The sequence below is a fragment of the Haemaphysalis longicornis genome, unplaced genomic scaffold, assembly GCF_048455015.1.
Source record: "Haemaphysalis longicornis isolate Haplotype H1 unplaced genomic scaffold, Haemaphysalis longicornis Haplotype H1 scaffold_13, whole genome shotgun sequence".
NCBI classification, from domain to species: Eukaryota; Metazoa; Arthropoda; class Arachnida; order Ixodida; family Ixodidae; genus Haemaphysalis; species Haemaphysalis longicornis.
The window spans coordinates 62,308,507-62,329,901 of record NW_027526233.1 but is presented as its reverse complement, the minus strand read 5'-3'; the positions used below and the strand labels follow the sequence as shown (position 1 = coordinate 62,329,901).

Genomic DNA, 21,395 nt, shown 5'->3' with positions numbered 1-21,395 from the left:
TAAGCAAATTGTCAAAGATAAACTTGCTGAGCTTGTTAAAAATAAAACAATAAATGAAACCACGGCTCGTTCCCTCATCCCCTTAAGCCCAGTAGCCGGTAAATTCTATCTTCTCCCAAAGATTCACAAGGTGAACAACCCAGGGTGCCCCATTGTTTCTGGCATTGGCACTGTTACCGAAAACCTCTCGCGCTATGTGGATAATCTCATTTGCGACATTCCGCCCAGCTTTCCCTCCTTCATTAAGGATACCAATGACTTTCTCTCAGACATCTCAAAAATTGAAATTCCTGATAACTGCCTTCTAGTCACCCTTGATGTTGCGTCACTGTATACTAACATCCCCCATGAAGATGGCATCGCCGCTGTATCCCTTGCGTATCAGCAGTCATCGTGCGACAAACCTATCGATTCTTCAGCTCTCCAAACATTCCTTAGGCTTATTCTTGAACTTAACAATTTTGAGTTCGACGGAGTTCATTACGTGCAAGTCAGCGGAACGTCAATGGGAACTCGAATCGGACCTAACTGCGCTAATATCTTTATGGCTCACCTCGAATCACACTTTCTTGACACCCAAAATTTAAAGCCAATGTACTATAAAAGGTATATTGATGACATATTCATAATCTGGCAACACGGTGAGGCGGAGCTCCTCACCTTCATTGAGGCATTTAACCTAGCCCATCCTAGTATTTCCCTTGCTCATTCCTATTCGGAACACAGTGTAAACTTTCTGGACGTCACCGTTACTACCTTCCAAGGTCGGCTTCAAACTAAACTGTATAGAAAACCGACAGACACGCGGCAGTATTTGCACTTCCGAAGCAGCCATGTCAGACACTGCAAGACAGCAATACCTTACAGTCAAGCCCACCGATTTAGGAGAATTTGCTCAAACCAAGCCGACTTTTACTCAAACTGTCGAGAACTCAAGACCGCCCTCATGAATAAAAAATACCCGGAAAAAGTTATCGACGACGCTATTGTGCGAGCCAACCAATTAGACCGTAACGAAATCTGTAAGAAAAAAGCCCCGAACGGGAACCCGCAAACTAACGTAGTTCTAACCCACTCATCCTCCGCTCCAAGAGTGTCAACCGTACTAAAAAAACATCACAATATCCTAATGCAAGGTGACCGCTTGAATAGCATATTCCTCGAACCCCCACGCGTTGTTTACCGGCGTAATAAGAATTTAGGTGACCTTCTTACTAAATCTCGTATCAACCGACCCGCAACTACTGTCTGCATGCCCTATAATAAACCCCGATGTAAAGTATGCCCACACATGACCACTACACAGCGCGCCACCAGCACGGGTCCACACTACTACGTAAATATAAAAGGTAACTTTAACTGTGACTCCACTAATGTCGTATATCTTCTAGAGTACACTGTTTGTAGGCAACAATACATCGGCCAAACTGAAACGCCCTCCCGAATACGGTTGAATAATAACCGCTCGCATGCAAAAAGCTGACCTTATTTGCCCCTGTCAAGATATGTGAACAGTCCCGGGCACGCATTTGAACATCTTAAAGCAACGATTTTAGAATCCGCCTACAAAACGCACCACGACCGCGAGGTTCGGGAATCTTATCACATTTATAAGTTTGGGTGAGCCACACTTGGGATTATTGAAAGTTACGCAAAACTGACGTGCTTATCACTCGATTAAAATTGGCGGCTTCATTATTTTTATAGCTATGTTCATTAATCCTACCCTTGAGTTTCCCATCAGAATTCGCAGAAATTCTCCTAATACAGCAGCTCTATTAGCCTAATGCGGCTCAACAATGCCATTTATCCTGTGGAATGATGCCTCGTTCCCACCACCACTTAAGAATGTTTAACCCTTTTGTGATCTATCCTTTGTGACCCTACCTATTTCCTGTTCAGTTGCTAGGTTCTGTGAAATGCTATTTTGTGCCCTGTATCTATGCTCTTCATCCGCGGGGGGCACACCCATCTTCGCTTCCGCCCCAACCAGTCTCCCCAGCCACTGGATACCTTACTGTATACTCTTCCCTTTCTTTGAAGCCGCGGTTATCCAGTTTCCTGCAGTGTCTGAACTTGCAGCCCACGCGTCATACGTTGACCCGTCATGGTGCAACCTTGAACGCGGCTTTGTTAACACGACCCCTTTCTCTCTCTCGCTCCCCCCCCCCCGTTTTTTTGGTTTGTTGTTGTTGTAACATAGGCGTAGCCCGACTGTATGCATACTCTCCACTTCCGAAACATTTTCCGCTCCTTCTCACAGTTTTCTGCAAAGCTATATAAGAAATGTGGTCCAAATGTTTGCGACACCAAAATCATGTAACTATACTCTGCTGAAGGCAAGTCCCATTGCCGCTACGTCAGTAAACCTTGTGTGTTATTGTTCTTGCTGTGTATCCGACTCTTTACTTATACTATTTCTGCGCGCTCTGTGAGTTTTATCTTTCTCTAGATTTATATATATATATATATATATATATATATATATATATATATATATATATATAAATATATATATATATATATATATATATATTGATTTATATATATATATATATATATATATATATATATTTATATATATATAATATATACATATATCAAAGTTGCAGTCCTTATTGCCAGTGCTGTTTGGAGTTTCAACAGGGTTTTATAGTGAACACTGTTAAAACGCCAAACAGCACTGGCAATCAGGACTGCAACTTCGATATGTGTCCTTACGGAATCCCTCGTCCCGTACGTCTGTTCTACAAAGTGCATTACGAGGGTTCTGGCCTCAGCAGTCTGAAATGCCTTTGGCTATCCCCGACTTCCGACCACGTCTTACGTGCGGCCGCTGGGAAAAGACGTTCTACATCTTCCCGCGGTGGTGGAGGGGCGGCGCTAGTTGACCGGGCTCTGAGCAGTCGTAAATACAAAACCCTGCGCTATAGTCGAGAGAGGAGTCGCCGCAGAACTAGCTCTATGGTAGAGCACCGCACGCGTTATGCGGAGGTTGTGGGTTCGTTTCCCGGTTCCGGAAAAAACGGCGCATTTTTTCTGGACTTGACTTTTCAATTATGTATTCCTGCATAAAAAAAAAGGCAATCATACCTCATTCGGCACTATAAAACACTGTTAAAACGCCAAACAGCCCTGGCAATAAGGACTGCAACTTTGAACTTTGATATGTGTCCTTACGGAATCTCTCGTCCCGTACGTCTCTGTTCTACAAATATATATGTAGATATATTTATATTTATATATATATATATATATATATATATATATATATATATATATATATATATATATATATAAATATATATAGAAATCACAGTTGGCCGTCAAGAAAACCTCGGAAAGCAAAGAGAAGCATCTGGTAGGTCATTGAACCAGTTAAAGAATTTTGACAGTAAGTGGAGAAAAAATGCCCGCCCGGTGGGATCCGAACCCACGGACTCCTCTTGACATGTCGTAGACACTCGAGTCACGTCCCGGGGGTTAAAAAGAAAGTCCCCTTCACACCGAGTAGTCCGAGTGGCGCTGGCTACCACCCCCAAGCACAGGAAACAAAAAAAAATACCGAATATAAAAACCCAAAACGTGGAAGGGAAAATCGCCCAATCGGTAGCGTAGTGGGCATCGCACCAGACCGAAATTCTGGAGGTTGTTTGTTGGGATCCCACATGGCGGGCATTTTTTCTACACGTTCTTTCTTTCGAAATTCATTAGCTGTTTGATGATCTACCACATTCATCCCCTTTGCTTTCCGAGGCTTTCTTGACTACCAACTCTTATTTCTGTGTTATTTCAACGAGTCCCTCGTTTCCTATTCTGATTCGCTTGATTCGATATATATATATATATATATATATATATTTGTATATCGATGTGTGTGTGTGTGGTTGTGCATGTGTGTGTGTGCTAGCCGCACCGACTTCTGAATTTTGATGCGGCTGCAGTACGAGCAGATTAAAAAAGTCTTACCTCATCAGTACAACGAAGAGACTGTTTGTATCCTGTGGTGTCTGGAAATTAAGTTCATTGTTTTAGACAGAATATGAATCACTCCGAAGGAAAAGACTAGCATGGCATGGATCACTTATTTTCCGTAACAGTGATGACGGATGAGCCAAATGAACATTTCACCTGCTGAATACTAGTTTAGCAAAATGAAAAGTATACCTAGGCAATTTTAGCACCATTTTTCCAACATTTTGTACAACAGTGCGTTGTTTAGGAAACACGAAAAGCAAGTTCGATAAATTTAGTTTACATATAAACATATGAGGCCGTGAAAATCCTCCAAAATAATAGAATTGCCTGTGACGTATCGGCTTTAACTCCAGGCTATTTAGCGGCTTCAGCTGCATCTCTTTAACTCTTCATCATTCACTGCCAAACTGTTAAGGCTAAGCGAACGTTGAGTGTAGGGTCATCTCTAAAGCACTTTTATAGCATTGCACACTCGGCAGATCTCGGCATTACCTTCTGAGAAGCAGTATCAATTACATGTTACTTTGAAACGTTAGGTCAACCATACTGTAATAATTTGTATGGGCCCAGGTTTCAAAGCAGTATTCGAAACATTCCCTTTACTAAATATCAAGAGGGGGTTAATGGGCTTGAAACGAAACCTGTAATATCTGGTATATACGTACTCATTCTCCTTCAAACTAGTCGTAAAAACTGCTGTAACGTCGATACATAGTGTTGTTTCAAACGTGGTTTGTATTTTTGCTTTCTTTGAGTTCTCTGGCCTACAACACATTTTCATTTCCGATGTGCCCATATTGTATTCTTGTTTCGCATGGACCCTTCACTGCCTTTAACAAGTTTGCGAACATACAGGGAGTACAAGGGATAACTGAACATTTCCAAGAAATATTCATGAGTAAATCGTTTATCGCTCCACCATAAACTTCACCAGAAATTGGTTATTGTGGAAATATTTTGTGTAAGAGAAACATAAATGTAAAAATAATAATTTTCGAGTTTTCTGAAACTTGCGTCCGACATGGAGGTCTTGGACCAACCTGAAATGGCGACGCTAAATAGGATATGGAGGACAAAGCAGCCGCAGCCACGACCAAATGCGGCTGTTAATCAGTTATCTCTTCTGTTCGTCTCTAAGTAAGCTCAAATATTTATGTAAGTGTTTATAGTATGCATCAAAACTATGCCTAGAGCCTACTGTTACCACAAGAAAATACTGTCGGACTTTTTTCTCTGTTCTGACGTGTTCAGGACCGTCTTTCGTCAGCTCTGTGAGATTACACAGCTTTTTGAAACCGCACTCGTTGTTAGTGGTTGACGGTCTGTGGGTTTTGTCAATATACCTCTTGTGTGGCGTAAGCGATAGCCGATATCAGAGAGCACACAAGGAAGGAAGGCGGAAAAAAGGCCCAAACAAGCTCTTCAAACAAGCAATAAGTGCGTGTCCGTGATCATGATGTCGTGAGAAGCTTTCAGTTCGAAGGAAAGGATACTCTTTTCATCTGATTAAAAGCTGTCATAATGCCTTTTCTGTAACAACACATCATCATCATTATATTTCTAATCAGGCTGGTTGTGTCATCTGCCGGAGGAAGACCTCGGCCAACCATCACCAACACAACCATCGTGTGATAGCTCAGTTCTCCCTTTGCTACCGAATTTCGGTAGTTCATCTGTCCATCGAGTACTTCGCTGACACCTATTGCATTGACAGTCCTCGGGAAGCCACTCCGTTAAACGACTGCTCCTCCTGCTGTTTATCTTAAGCTTGCAGTGTGCCGTACATGCCCGTTTTCTTCGATGAGTTCAAGCTAGAGTGCACTACACAATAATCTGTTCCCTAATGCACGCACGGGTTTCGTTATCCCTAGGCTTGTCACCTAGTATTCCTTGCCTAGCCAGGACACACATGCACAGAATAATAAATATAAATTGAACAACTATCCGCGACGTTCGAAGAACGTATCGCCTGTCTGATTTTGGATAGCTCGGTAGTGTTGCGGAAGGGTAGAAAGCTGTAGAAAAAGCCCCAAAGCTGCAAAAAATACTTAAGCAGTAAGCAATCAAAAACCAGTAGAAAAAATCCCACGTTTATTGCTAGTCGGTTTTTAACGTGAACATGTAATGTTATGGATACCAATTACTGTTATGTAACCATTTCGGTGTTTGATACGCTACCTACAAAGGAGTTTTTTGCTTGCAAAAGCAATTGGATAGCGCACCGCTCGTTCCCCTCTAAATTCCCCAGGTCAAACTGACATTCGAGGCTTTTCCAATATAACAAGATGGTGGATGCTTTCGTACAGGCAAAATGCCCTGTATTTATAACATCAGAACGCCGGTGATTGTCTACTCGGGTCTTAGTGTAAACAACAATGACCCCAAAATGCGAACTTTATACAAATTTTCAGTGCTAATGCAGAAGTGTTTTCTGCAAAACATTTTTATGATGCCTATTTGTTATTACTAAATCTTGTTATGTGCGCGCGTTCATAAGAGTGTGTATTTAACAGAGTAGTTCGCTTCAACGCCCTGTGTAACCTAAGATATTGTCTAAAAAAGACCACAAAATATCAATCAAGTAAGGGTAAACAAGTATTTTGAGCATACTTTTGTTAAACAAGTAAGGAAAATAGCATTGAAGACGCTAAGTAACTAATTTTGTCATTCTTTTCGCTGTCCCTTATGAAATCCTTAGTGTAGAGAAGTCATTCGCGATCCTTTGGGACAATATTATAAAAACACTGGCTAGCACGGAAGCGAAACAATACTAAAATATAAATACTCCAATTTTGAGTTCGCAATATTCCCCTTTGTAGTTGTATATCCTGCATGGGTAACGGTTCCTAACATGATAAGCGGAACTGGGTTACGCGTTCCTCAATCCTAGGGGGATTGAAGGTTCTTCGTCTGGAATTCCTGCCAGAAAGTTCCCGTTTGAGACATTCTTGCATAAATTTGTGTATTTAAACAATCCCGCTGGCCACAATTAGGTGCAAGGAGGAATAGTAAGGTTAATAATTTGTGCTTCTGGCGAAATTAAATATGTAGGCTGGATCTCAAAAATCACCCAAAGATAAACACAAGGAATTACTACTTGCGAAAGGGATTCTGAATCGTAACTTCGAGATTTAGCGAAGTCAACAGAGTTGTAGGGATGATGTGGCAGGAGGATGTTTGTTTTCCTCTGTTTGCGCGGGCGAACAAAGGGGTAAATATTAGGAGCAGGTATATTGCCTTGTAGATCTGAAGGAAAGAGGGGCAAGATATATCGATGGGTCAAGGGGCAGTTTGCGGATGCAAATATCGGGAAAATTGTTTGATCGGTTGGTTCTTCTAGGTTGCGTTCAGGTTACGTTATTCTGCATGCTCATTGCAGGAAAATTATGTTTTAGGTGTGGCTATAAATTAAGTGAACAATTTGCCTCCGATTTTCTCGAACGTGCGAATATCATGTTTTATACGTGTCCCAAACCACTGACGCGTACTCAGGCGAGATCGGATTAATTTAGCAGCCAACCATTTAATGTTTGGCTCCGGGTAAACATTTTCGAGAAGTCCAAAATTTTTCTAGCCGAAGCGCAAGTATTACCCGCATGAGCAGAATAGGATATGTGGTCAGGAACCTAACATCATCAGCATATTCATCATCCTCGTTCTGTCCACTGCAGCACAAGAGCCTCTCCCAAAAATCTCCAATCACGCCTATGGAGTGCGAGTTAAGACCCTGTTTTCCTCTGGAATTTTACCAACTCGTCTCGCCATCTTGTCTACGGGCGACCCCTATTTCGTTTGCGGTTTATTTGAAGCCGATCTGTGAACGGTTGGTTCGCCTGTTGTCCGTCATACGCAATATGTGACCCAACCATGCTCATTTTCTTCTCTTAATTTGAACTGGAATGTACTCCATCCTAGTCTGTTCCCTAATCCACGCTACTGGTTTTCTATTCCTTAGTGTGACCTCTAGCAATCTCTTCCCATAACCCATTGTCAATCTAAGTTTCTTTTCAATTTGTTTAGTGGGATCCCATATTTCTGCCCCGTACATCATTACTGAGAGAATGCACTGAATAAAGACAAGCTTTTTTGAAGGACAGCGTAAGTCTGCTAGTTTGGATATCAGAATTCTTACAGAAAGCAGCCCATACTATGGCAATTCTGTGGGTACTTTCCGCCCCATGGTTTGGATCAACAGATATGATATGCCCAAGGCACACATTCTGGCGTACTGTGTCCAAGACGTCGTTAACTGCCTTAACATTTCGTGTTGTATGTGGATTCTACATTACCTCCGATTTACTTGTGTTGCCTTTTAGGCCTAGCCTCATACTTTCGGAGCACAATTGGCAGAGCATGCGCTTCAAATCCGTACAGCTTTAAGTAAACAAAACAATGTCGTCTTGAAGCCTTAAGTGGATGCGGTATACCCCATTAACACATTCTCCAGCCAGGCTGCGAAAAATTGAGGGGATATTTTGTCTTCTTGAAGAACTCCCTTTTCTATAGGAAAGTTACAAGCTCTGATGAAGCTGTAAAGTTCCCGTGCACCAGTTTTATATATCTTTGAAGGGCGCAATGTAGGGCTCGTCTAATCCGTGTTCACGTAACGCCATTAGTACGGCTATTGGGGGCAATGAGTCAAATGCTTTTTAATAATCTATGAATGCCATACGCAGTGGAGCATTATACTCCCAACACTTTTCGATTGGCTGGGTAATAGCGGGAATGTGGTCTAATGTTGACAAAAATTTTCTGAAACTGACCTGTTCTCGTTGCTGTTGGAAGTCCGCAGTGGCAGTTATGCTATTGAGAAATAGCTTTGTAAACAGTCTGTAGGTAACGGATAGCAGGCTAATGGGCATGTTCTTGTTAAGCTCTTGGAATCCCCTTTCGCATGCAGAAGTAAGTTCGCATTTTTGCACGCGTTTGAAACCAAGTGAGAGGTCCTCGAGCACCGCGACAATAGGGCTGCAAGTTTCGCTAGCACAATCTTGCCTCCGTGGCATAATATATCAGTTGTAATGCCTTCATCTCCTACAGCTATGCCTTTCTTTATTGATTGGAGCGCCATTGCGACCTTATCTGTGGTAACAGGCAAAACTTGACCGACGCAAGTTATGGGGAAACTTGGCTCGCAGTAAGAGGTAGAAGCAAACAGCATTGTGTAGAAATCTTTGGCTATGTTGAGCATATCATCCATTTTGTTCGTTATGTTGCCAATGTAGTCATGGAGTGCGTACATCCTTTTTTTTCCAATAGTGGGCCTCCTTCTAGGTGATGGTAAACTTCCCCCTTGTTTCAACGTTGCTTCAACTTTTGCAACATTATACGCAGGGATGCCTGCATGCTTCCTCTTTTTGATCAATTTGGACAACTCTGCCATTTCTATTCGGTCCTACGCATGGCAGTCTAACATTTTTCTTCGCTTGTTAATAAGATCCCGGGATTTATGTGAGAACTTCGATCCCTATACCTGAGGCTACTTTCCTCCTACGGGTATTACTGTCTGAACAAGCACATCTAGTGAAACGAGAAGTGGCAATGTCCAGATCGTTGATTTCTTTCTATACACAGCATTTGTCATCAAGTAAGAATCTGAATTACTCCACTTTTCTTCCAATCACGGGAACGTTAGGCGTCCTCCGCTTTACCATCCTTATTCATTCCTGTCGAACTACAGGCGGATACTACTTGTGACCATTCTGTGAGCACTTGTTTTAACCATGCCAATTACCTGTACATAATCTACCATGATTGGAGTGCCAGTTAGAATGATATCGATTTCGTTTTTGGTTTCACCATTTCGGCCTTTCCAAGTACATTTCCTGTTCTTTGTATTGCGGAGAATGTAATTATTATTCGGATCCTATTCCTTTCGGCAACGCCAACCAGCGTTTCCGCGCGGCTGTTTCCGGAGCGTAAGCGACATTTCTCTACCCCATGCTCCCCTGGATGCTTTACCCTAATTTTCGCATTGAAATCGCCCATAATTAGAGCATCGGCATTTTTTGCTATTATTTTGCCAATTCAATGTCTTCATAAAATACGCGGATGTAGGAGCATAAGCCTGCACCACATGTAACTTCTTCGTTTTGTTTAGTGTAATAACGAGAGGTAAGTCCTGCTCATCAATGCTGCAAAATTTTGCACATTCCCGCTATACTCCAATGAACCAAGAACCCTAGGCCTGAGTTATGTGTTTCAGAAGGCTCCCGATAAAAGAAAATATCTCCACAAGGGAGCACCACAAATCCTTCCAAAACCCTTCTTAGCTGACTTAACCCTTTTATGTCCTAAAGAATATCATATTCTTGTCATCAAATAGGCTGTTGAAGATGTGAATATCAGATAATTTATGCAAAATAACAAATGAAGTGGCTTCTCTCTAAAGTGTGTGAGCAACAATTCCTATTGGCGGCTTACGCGGACACAGAGGTCCTTAAACCTTCTGATATATTGCTTGCCTTCCCGCCGCCTTGGGTAGGGGCGATGCACCTGCTTGGAACAGGGTGGTGTAAAACAGTGGTTGGCCGATAGTGCCATTGTAAAATCATTAGGAGTTGCCAGCTGTACTCAACCTCGGTTGCCAAATATTTGTCTAATGAGGAAGTGCTGTTTGTGTCCCAGGGAGCCTCCCCAGTGTTGTTGTACTTCTCTGGCACCGCCCCCCGTGGTACAGACTCCCATTAGGTAGTTACCGAAGGAAAATCAAGGTGGTTTTATTACCAGGTGCATACTAATAGTGTACTGAATCTCGAGAGGATATTTGTGTTGGTCGTAAGCAAAAACACTGTTTGTTCGGGATTAGGCGTCATGCCACATAAATTGCGCCTTGGAAGCACGTCATCGAGACTCTCGGTTAGAGAGACCTTATAGTTATATTTACAAAAATCTTAAACAGCAAGCAAACGTCTTCAACTAGGCGAATATTTACGTCCTAGTTAATAAATTGTTACATCTTTTATATAGACAGAAATCAGAGTAGCTACCTGAGTACGCTTCCTTTCGGGGTGCTGGAAACAACGGGGAAGGTATCAAAGCGATAATAATTGAGATCAGCAAATTATTGGCGCAGTTCACGGTATGATAAAATGAATTTAACCAAGGAGCGCGGAAAAACTTGCTTGCTTAGCCGAAATACCTCAAACATCTGTTCTAACTTAGGTATGATGTCGAAAGATTTCATGGAATCTTTCAGGTAAAATATCGCTCTCATCGGCTTCGAAGAAGATAGCCTTATGATTGGGAAATTTTTTATTATTGCGTTCATCTTTGTACAAATCTGTTTAGATGAGCCATGAAGCAGTTATGAGCCATAATTTCGGAATTTCAGAAATATTTAAAAGTACTCAAGGGCGATATCGCGCGGTTCAGCTTTGGGTAAAAAGAAATTTATATAAATATATGTACTGCTAAAAGTATGAGAAGTTACTATATTGAAGGGAACCTAATGAAAAAAAATACCAAGTAGCTACGGTGGAGAGAACCTTGCACGCGGGATTTAAATAAACAATTCGGCCACCATTGCCGCGTTCGATTGGTATCAGGTCTTGATCGTGGAATTTGTGTCGATGTTATGCTCAGAAACATCGCAAAAACGACGGATAGCTCTGCTGCGAAACTCGAAGATCCGGTTGCAGGTGTTGTCCTGGTTATCTGACATACAATATTGGATCAATATACCGAATATGTACACCAAAAACTGCTGGTCTCCAGTAAATGTGCTTCTGACTTACGTATTCCAAACTTTTTAGTGTCTTTTTATATATCAGTTAGAAAGGCGGCGGCTGTACCTGATAACCTTTTTATTTCAGTACCCTTCCTATGAGCATGAAAGAATTTCAAGTAATGGGTGGGATCAATTATTCATAAACTCACCTAGCAGCTGAAATAGCCCTGTAGAGTTATTTCTGGACTGCAGAGGTTCTTGAGCACCTGAAAAACGCAACACTAAGGACATCAACACTTCGAAAGTAAGTGAACAAAAGTGACGTTTGATATCTCCGAACTTATATTTTGACCACCAAAACATAAACAGTTTGCTTGCCTTTATATATTGATAGATATATATTTTAGTGCGTCAAGTTGTTTTCGCCTTTTAAAGGACGTTCGCGCAGTTAGGAGACCCAAAATTTATACCCCACACTTAAGTGTACCTGGAAGCCGGGCGGGTGCACAAATTATATATCAAGCACGCTTTTCAAGTTATAAAATATGAAAATTCGTAAATTTATACCTCTAGTTTTTAATTTTCAATTGTTTCGTGCGCTAACGTGCAAGCAAGAGGAACTGCAAGATAGACACACCACAAACGCACACACGCACTATGCCGCAAAAATTTGTAATTTATGAGATATATATATATTGTTAGGAAATGATGGACTCGTTGAGGAAATACAGAAAGATAGATGGGTAGTCGACAATGCCAAAGGGGGCATAGGGGTGTTGTCAGGCTCTTTTGTTACTATGGTTAGTAAAGTTAACATTTTTAAATTTATGTAAGAAAAAAGTAAGAAAGAAAAACACGCCCCCAGAGTGGGACCCAACCCACGCCTTTCGATTTGTTCTCAAATGCCTTACCAATTCAACTATCTGGGCTAACACCTTCAAGCGTCACATACACTTCTAATAAATATACATCGCCCACAAAGTGAAGGAGAGCACATGTAAATTAATGTTGCCCGTGGTCTGCATGGAACAGTCAGATTCCAGGCTCTTAGCGCTTCTTTCCTTGTCGTCAGACATAGTTTTCACCGGGGTTTTCAACATGGTGTGGAACCTGAAAAACTAATTTGTTTTGATCAAGATGATTTTACTATGTCTGTGATGTGTCTTGGTGGCGATACACCTCGAGTGGTGGGCCTGGGATTACGTGCTTCATTCTTTCACTGTGGAACAAGGTGTTGCGGTTTCTCCTTAAAATTTCATTGACGTTCGCGCCAGATGCCGAATATGTCAAAATCAGATTGGTTTGTAACGTCGAAGTGGAGGTTTTATTGCCACAAATAAATTTAGAACGCTCCTGTTCTGATGCCTTCCTGAATGACTGTCAATGAGTGGTAGTGAGTATTGTTGTCGTGCGAGGTGCATGCGGAGCTGACCACAATTTGAAGCGAACCCGTTTTGGTTAGAGCACATTCTGCGGAAGCATAGGGCTTAACTGTAAATAAAGGCGGTTTTGAAGCGTTCCACATGGCTGCTGTGAAAATTGAAATATTGGGGTCGGTCGGTGGGTTCTCTGTACATCGACGTAGCCAGCCTGTGTCCATCAGTTGTTATCTGCACGTCATGAAAATTCATTGTAAATGTTGATTAAGTATGCGAGAATGACATAGCGCCAGGAGCATAGTTAAAATCGGGTATAAATGTTTCAATGGTTTTCTTACCATGAGAGCAAAGCAACAAAATGTCTTTGAAGTACTGCTTCCAAAAAAGAGTATTTAAAGGGAAGTTGTGGTAAAATTTATTATGAATACGGCGGCACTAGGCCTGTTGCGGTTGGAGGGGGAAAACGTAAGGGGGTTACGTGCGTCGCGCTATGGAGGCTTCACACGCAAATGTCCACAGTGAGAGTATAATTCTCTTGTGGTCGTGTGTTAGCCGGATCCAGACGTCGTATGTAGATACAGATGACGGGCAATGTTCTTCACATGCGTCCTTCAGTCCTTCACAGTCCCACACCAGGTGACGCATGTTAGCCGGCTGGGTGGCCAAGCACACACTACACTGGGGCGGCGAGAAAGGTTGCGGTTTCGGCTGCTTGGAGTACTTCTGTGCGTGGTTCAACCTTGCCACCACGTCCTCCGTGACGGCAAAGCCACCTCTTCCTTTCACCACGAACACGTGGGTGCCCCGGGGAAGACCCTTAGGTAGGGGATCCTCAAGGGGTGGTACGTGGGTCAGGAGCTCTTTGGACCTTTGAAGCTTGTTCCTTCTTCGTTTCTCCTCAGGGCTATGACTAGGGCTTTGAGAGGAGTGAGCTCAAGCTGCGAGTAGTGGGAAGAGCGAGCCTCACTGGCCAGCTTGTGAAGAGTCTCATTGCCCGTGTTGCCAGAGTGTCCGGGTACCCAGAGGACCTTGATATTGCTGTTCCGTTGTAGTTCGCGGCAAGTCTGCTTTATGGCATAATCCGTAGAGGTCACTCGCGGGCGTCCAACTAGGTTTTTGAGTGCAGTGGCACTGTCCGTTAAAACCCTGATCCGTCGTACTTGCTTAGTGCCATCTGTAGACAAGAATTCAAGCACCCAGAGGAGGCTAAGGTGAATGGTTTGGGGTTCGAGTTCTGTGGTTGAGGGATCTCTTCTAGAAGGAACCTTTCTGAGCGGTGGGCACTGTCCTCTCTTCTCGCTGCCGTAGCTGCGATTCGGGCCTCGGGGTCCCATTAGCAGTCTGTATGGATGCTTAGCTCCTCCGGGTCAGGTTTATGTGCGTTAAGGGCATGTGCTATTGATTTTCGCTGCTGGGCGTATTTCTGTACGTTTGTCTTGCGCGATAGTGGCTTGAGATCTATTATTTGGATGTCTTGCCACGGCGGAATGTGGGGTGGAACATCTTTTAGTACGGCTTGCATCTGAGGGTCTTCATGTAGTAGGAGCACACCCACAGGAAAAGCCCGTATGCCTGAGAAGCTCCCCCGCAAGCTTGATTATGTCGCCCTTGAAAAACTGCAATTTTTAACTCCCATTTGCAGGCTGCAACTCTCCCCCAACAATGGAAGCCCGCCGAAATCACCCTTATGCTCAACCCTAAGAAATCGTTCATTCCAAAGAACCTCCGCTCCATCTCCCTCACTTCCTATGTCGGAAAACTGTTTGAGCGCATGGTGCACAAAACACTATAACCCCACATCCAAGAGAACGGCTACTTCCCACATACAATGTACGGCTTTCGCCCGGACCTATCCCCGCAGGAAATCCTACTTCAGAATAAAGACGACGTTCTGGATACCCTGAAATTTCATAAAAAAACTAAATACCAGCCCTAGACATAAAAGGGGTATTTCATAGCGCAACACACAATTCTATCTTGCAAGATCTTGCCTGTATGAACTGTGGCAAACGTACATGTTCCTACATCGCCTGCTTTCTACACTAACCGCGCGATAATGATAGGCATTGGGCATTTTTATTCCCACCCATTTCCAATGGTGTCCAAAGGAACTCCACAAGGATCCATCGTTTCCCCACTACTATTAAACTTAGCTATGAAATATCTGCCGCCGCTTCTCGCAGCAATCCGCAATTTTCACCATGCACTTTATTCTGACGGCATCACCTTTTCAGTTCCCACCCGGCTGCATCGGCGCCCAACAAGGCGCAGTACTGCAAGCCATACCGCCACTGAAACCTACGTCCGAGCTCGTGGACTAGAATTCGCCGCAGAAAAATCCTTCCTCCTCACTCTCTGTGCCCGCACTTACAAAACACGAACAAATGATCAACAACCTAGCCGTAACCACGGTCCACCATCTCAGCATACTCGGTCTCAGCATACCTGAAAATGGAAGCGGCTCTGATACCTCACCTGTATTAAAACGCACCCTCACACAACCACGCACCTCATGCGACGCATTATCCACCGCCGCTACGCCCTTCAGGAGAAGGCCACTCTCAGAATAACGGAAGCAATACTGATCAGTCGTCTAAACTACGGCAAACCATACCTGGTTCTCACATAGGTAAAAAACGAAGAACTGAATACTTTTATCCGCCAAGCATACGAAATTGTCCTAGGTGTGCTCCCCTCAACATCCACGGTCAAGGTGGTCCAACCAGAGGTACGCAATGAATTGGAAGAATTGCATGAAGCTCATCGTTGTTCCCGAACCACCCGTATCAAGGTAACACCTACCGCACAAAACACCCTTACACGCCTAGATACACATAACCACCAGAAGAAACAAGCCCCAACATGACCTCATCCCCATCCGTCAATACATTCGTGTAGCTCCCATGCCGCGGAATATGCACCCCCTTTACAAGGAAGCAAGCCGCAAAGCACGGGTCGATGCGGTTACGAAGAAGCATGCAGGGAACCCTACGACACGTTACACGGACACCGCACTCTACACCCGCTAACCCGCGCACGCTGCCACGCTTATGGGCCACCAGGAAGCCGAAGTCACAGCCGCCACGATATGCACCACCTCTACAAGCGCCGCTGAGGAAATCACCATCGGCCTAGCAGCCACGACAAACAGCGAATACGTTACAATAATTAGAGAATCCCAAGTAGCATGACGCAACTAGCAGCTCGGCCGTATATACCATTCGTCCTCAAGATTACCATCCGGCAGCTTGGCGACATCCATATCGTTTGGACCCCTGGACACGCGTCTCTCCACGGAAATTAGGCGGCACCCCCCGCTGCCTAAAGTACACACCCTCCGGACCATTTCAAAGAGAGCCAAGAGACGGACAAGTCTCCCCACACACTGAATGGCTACACGGATATTCTTTCTCACTTCAGACATGAGCTGCAGACACGAGGGCTTCGAGCACGTGGACACATGATTTCTAAAACGTACAAAAAGAAAGTACCTCAAGAAACAAGGAGAAAGTAAAGGAACGTAGTGCAGGATTGGGAGCGCAGATAATACATCTCAATATACAACGCGCCGTACAGCAAAAGGAATACCTGCAGGAAGTGTGCGTCTCTCAGCCACCGCGCACCCACACACAGCAATATTAACAAAAGTGTGTAAATAAAGAAGGGCTTCTGTGCATTTCAATCCAAAGAAGCGAAAACAACCTGCCAGAAAAGGCGGAACCAATGAAGAAGCCGTAAACCAAGACATTCAATAAACCCTAAAGCCCCGAAATAATTCTCTAGGGATAAATACACAAGCAAATTGAAAGAATTAGGGGATAACCGCACCACCGGCAGCGTAGTGGTCATCGCATCACACGCGTATTCTGGAGGTGGTGGTTTCGGATCACACACGGCAGGCGCTTTTTCTTTACTTTCTTTTACAAATGTAATTGACTTACCACATTTTCCCCTTTGCTTTTCTCGGCTTTCTTCACGGGCAACCCTTTTTTCGTGTCGTCATTCAACGAGAGTCGCATTTCTAATTCGCTATATTCATAGCGAGGGTCTCTTTTCTAGCAGTCTTAGTGTTATAGGTAGCTCATCAGGGTTCAGCGCTGGTCGACAGCTCCCGACATGTCGTAGATGCACCAGTCACTGCGCGGCGCTTCAAAAGGAGGTCTTTTTCACCTCCAGCAGTCGGAGTGGCGCTGACTACCACCCCCAAGGTAAGGAAATAATTACCTTGAGATAAATACTCAAGAAAGTGGAGGGGAGAATAGCCCCGCCGGTAGCGTAGTGTTCATGGCATCGGTCGTGTATTCTGAAGGTCCTTGGTTTGGATACCACAGTGCGGGCATTTTTACTCCACGTTCTTTCAAAAATATATCTGAGCTACCACAATTTCCCCTTTATTTTCCTTGGGTTTCTCGTCCCTTAATTCTGTCATTAAGCAACGAGCACATCATTTCCCAATCTAATCCGCTATATACACACACACAAATATATATATATATATATATATATATATATATATGTATATATATATATATATATATATATATATATATATATATATATGTATATATATATATATATATATATAGAAATAAGGGTTGGCAGTCGAGAAAAACCTCGGAAAGCAAAGGGGAGGATGTGGTAGATCATTGAAACAGATTAAGAATTTGGAAAGAAAGAAAGAAAGTGAAGAAAAAATGCCCGCCAGGTGGGATCCGAACCCACGACCATAAATATATATATATATATATATATATATATATATATATATATATATATATATACTCTTCGGGTGAAGACAATCAAACAACTTTCACTTGGATGATTACATCGGACAGGAAGGGGTGTGTTAAGCAGAATACCGAATGAGCACATTGAAATTGTTATAGAGAATATTCCTTTTGTGATATTTTTCGCTCTAGGCTAACGGCTCTGCCATTTATTTTGAACAAAAAACAAGATGTAATGCTAAGATTTTGTGCGGCATTCAGGATATTTTCAAAATTTATTTAAGCCGACATTATCATTATTTTTCTTACCCGTTCAGCGGATAACACTACGCTCTTCAATTGTTTGTTTTGCAAAAAAAGCCGATATGTTATGATATTCAACCGCCGAAGCAGCATTCAGGAACGTCAACCCCAAAATAATGCACCGCATGTGGGTATCTGTATTAAACACTGCGGTAGCCAAGTGAAATAGCCGCTGTAGCATAGAGTGGAACAACCTGTTGATAAACTACGCTGTGATAACGGCGTCTGAGCGCCCTCCTTGTAAACAAATTTGCTGCGTTTTTAGGCGCATTTACTGCCTGCTAACAAACCTTATAACCCCCTCTTCAGATTTAACACCAGTACGTAATCCGCTTACCTACTCTGTTTTAAAAATGTAGTAATCAATGCAGTAAACATAGCTTCGTACCCTCAAAAAGAATCTGCGATGAAATGGAAAGCCTTCAAAGCAACCTTGCCTTTGTGCCAGTCTAAGGATGGGTAAGGTAGCGATACTACACCATGAGCGCCGACCTATTTGGAGGCATCCACCGTCTACAAGATTCCTTTTTTCCACCGTTCTAGTACTTTGTAGGTATGAACAGTAATACAGTTATGCTAGACGCCTTTTTCGGAGGCACGTTCGAGGGCGTTGAAGGCGGTCAACGCGGCGGCGCGGCTGGCAGTGCGGTCCCCCGGCAAACATCGAGTGTCCGGTGCCTATAAAAAATACATTGTTAAAGAGATAAGTAAGCCGAGGGTGTAATTCACAATTTAATTGAAAGGAGTATTTAGAATAGAAAGGACTATCTAAGAAAAGGCCAATATATATATATATATACATATATATATAAATAAATATATATATATATATATATATATATATATATATATATATATATATATATATATATATATATATATATATATATATATATATATATATATATATATATATATATATATATATATATATATATATATATATATATATATATATAGGGTTTGGAAATGAGGGGCTCGTTAGGAAATACAGAAAGAAATGCCGGCAGTCTACAACGCCAAAGAAGGCGTAGGGGAGTGGTTAGACTATTTTTTACCGTTGGTGACGTTACAGTATTATTAATTTTTATTAATTACGTGAGAAAGAAAGAAAGAAAAACACGCGCCCAGAGTGGGGACCGATTGAAAGGCGTGGGTTCGGTCCCCGCTCTGGGCGCGTGTTTTTCTTTCTTTCTTTCTCACGTAATTAATAAAAATTAATATTACTGTAACACGTCACCAACGGTAACAAATAGTCTAACTACTCCCCTATGCCTCCTTTGGCGTTGTAGACTGCCGGCATTTCTTTCTATATATATATATATATATATATATATATATATATATATATATATATATAGTCTGAAAAGATAAAAATGGGAAGGCACATAAAAATCGCCCCTTAAACGCGCCAAATACTAACCATTTACAAGCTCTATCATTAGTGCCAGTACTAGTGAGTCTGCGAACGCAAACCCAGATTTTTATTCCCCTTCTGTAACCTCTTCCCAGGCTACTAAAACTAACAAAAATCTAACCGGAAATGTGATGAACCTCTCTAGTATTACCCTGTCACCAGATCAGATGAGCGCCTTGTCAAAAGGTCTGAATTTTTGCCCGGCAACTGGCGGTTTCAACAAATTTCAACTTTTTAAGGACTTAGACAACTTCGCCAGAAATATGAGACTGCGAGAGTACTTCCATGACCGTCCTCCAAGACGAAGCCCGAACCGCATTACCTAGCCATAAGCACTGGACCCCTCCCACGCAGCGCGATACATGCCTCGACATGTACATTAAAGCCGTTCATCGCGCTGTACGAGCAGCATACCAAAAGCAAATTCCTTTCCACTGTAACATCACAAACAAGGAAAAGAAAGCCCTAGAGGAACTCGCAGGTTGCCCCGAAATAGTAATCAAACCGGCCGATAGAGGAGGCGCCATCGTGACCCTCGACAAAGCTGACTATGTCAACGAGGTACTCTGAAGAAAGGGAGTCCTCTCCCTGAAACGTCAGTAAACTTATTTCTATTTTCTATGTCTTTGTCGTTTGTCTCTGTCTCTACTAACCTTATATATATATATATATATATATATATATATATATATATATATAGATATATATATATATATATATATATATATATATATATATATATATATATATATATATATATATATATATATATATATATATATATATATATATATATATATACAGTCGAACACGGGTATATCGAATTATTGCCTATATCGAACTCATAAATTATCCCCTTGAAAATTCTGTGTAATAGTATACGAGTATACGAATTCGTACGTTTATATCGAGCCGTATTTTTCCCGACATTGGGTATATCGAACGCCGCGCGAGCTGGAAGGTGCTCTTCGGTGGTCGCTGCACCCCCGATTGAGGTTGAGGAGGATGTTCAGGAATGCGCGGGCATGGCGAAGACTGGCTCGCGTAACTAATCCCCCCTACCGGAACGAATTTGCGCTTGCCCAGTCGGGCCCCGCTACCGGCCGGCGTAGCGTTAGCGGACGGAGCCCGGTATGCTAAATCTCTGTAGGCACACAAGCCCGAACGCTCGGAAAATGTCACAGTGTCAGGCAGGGAGGCCCCGACTGCGCACGTCTTTTTTTTTTTTTTTTTGCGGCTGCGTACGTTCCTGGGCTTGCCGAAAAAGAGTTTTTTTTCTTTCTCTCTGGGTCTGTCTTCCCCCGATGTCGTCTCGGGAAAGGGAAGAGGGAACGAAGGCGCTGGCGGAATCCTCCTTTTGCATTTTGCTGCTGTTGCTGCGGTTTGGCGAGTTGTCCCGCACCTTTAGGAGATCACTGTTTCTCTCGGAGATGACCATCGCGAGCGCTTTGTTGGAGTCCGTTCAGAGAGCCTTGGAATTGTTACCTTCAAAGTTATTGTGGTATGTGCGCGTTGTTCTTATTTTGCGTGCGTGTTGTGCATGGTGTGTGAAGGCGCAGCGTACTGCTGGAATTTTCTTGTTGTGCAGCCGCGAGAAGATCGAGACCAGCGTCTTTAATTTCATTTCCTGGGGGAAGGAGCAGGCCAAGATCAATGATTTTTTTTTCACGGAAATAAAGCGTCCTGTTGCGTCGTGAGCGCGGAATTAGTTGTCATTCTTGAATGCGACAATCGGTAAATGCTCGTCCGCCATAGGTGAGGTCTCAGAGCCCATATTTTTTATATCGAATTTTTCACATATCGAACTAATTCGCGATCCCCTTGGAGTTCGATATATCCGTGTTCGACTGTATATAGATATATTCTGGAGGTCGTGGGTTCGGATCCCCACCTGGCGGGCGTTTTTTCTCCACTTTCTTTTT

At 42.9% G+C, this 21,395-nt stretch overlaps 1 protein-coding gene across 1 annotated transcript in view; it reads right to left on the bottom strand.

Annotated features, from left to right (window-relative positions):
• Positions 1-21,395, bottom strand: part of LOC144164071 (caspase-3-like) — a 90,266-nt gene that overhangs the window by 25,908 nt on the left and 42,963 nt on the right. The window contains exons 3-4 of the mRNA XM_077694645.1: positions 11,857-11,913; positions 3,970-4,010 (exon numbers count right to left, since the gene is read on the bottom strand). Coding sequence (XP_077550771.1) covers positions 3,970-4,010; positions 11,857-11,913 — 98 coding nt within the window. The remainder of the gene's footprint in view (positions 1-3,969; positions 4,011-11,856; positions 11,914-21,395) is intronic.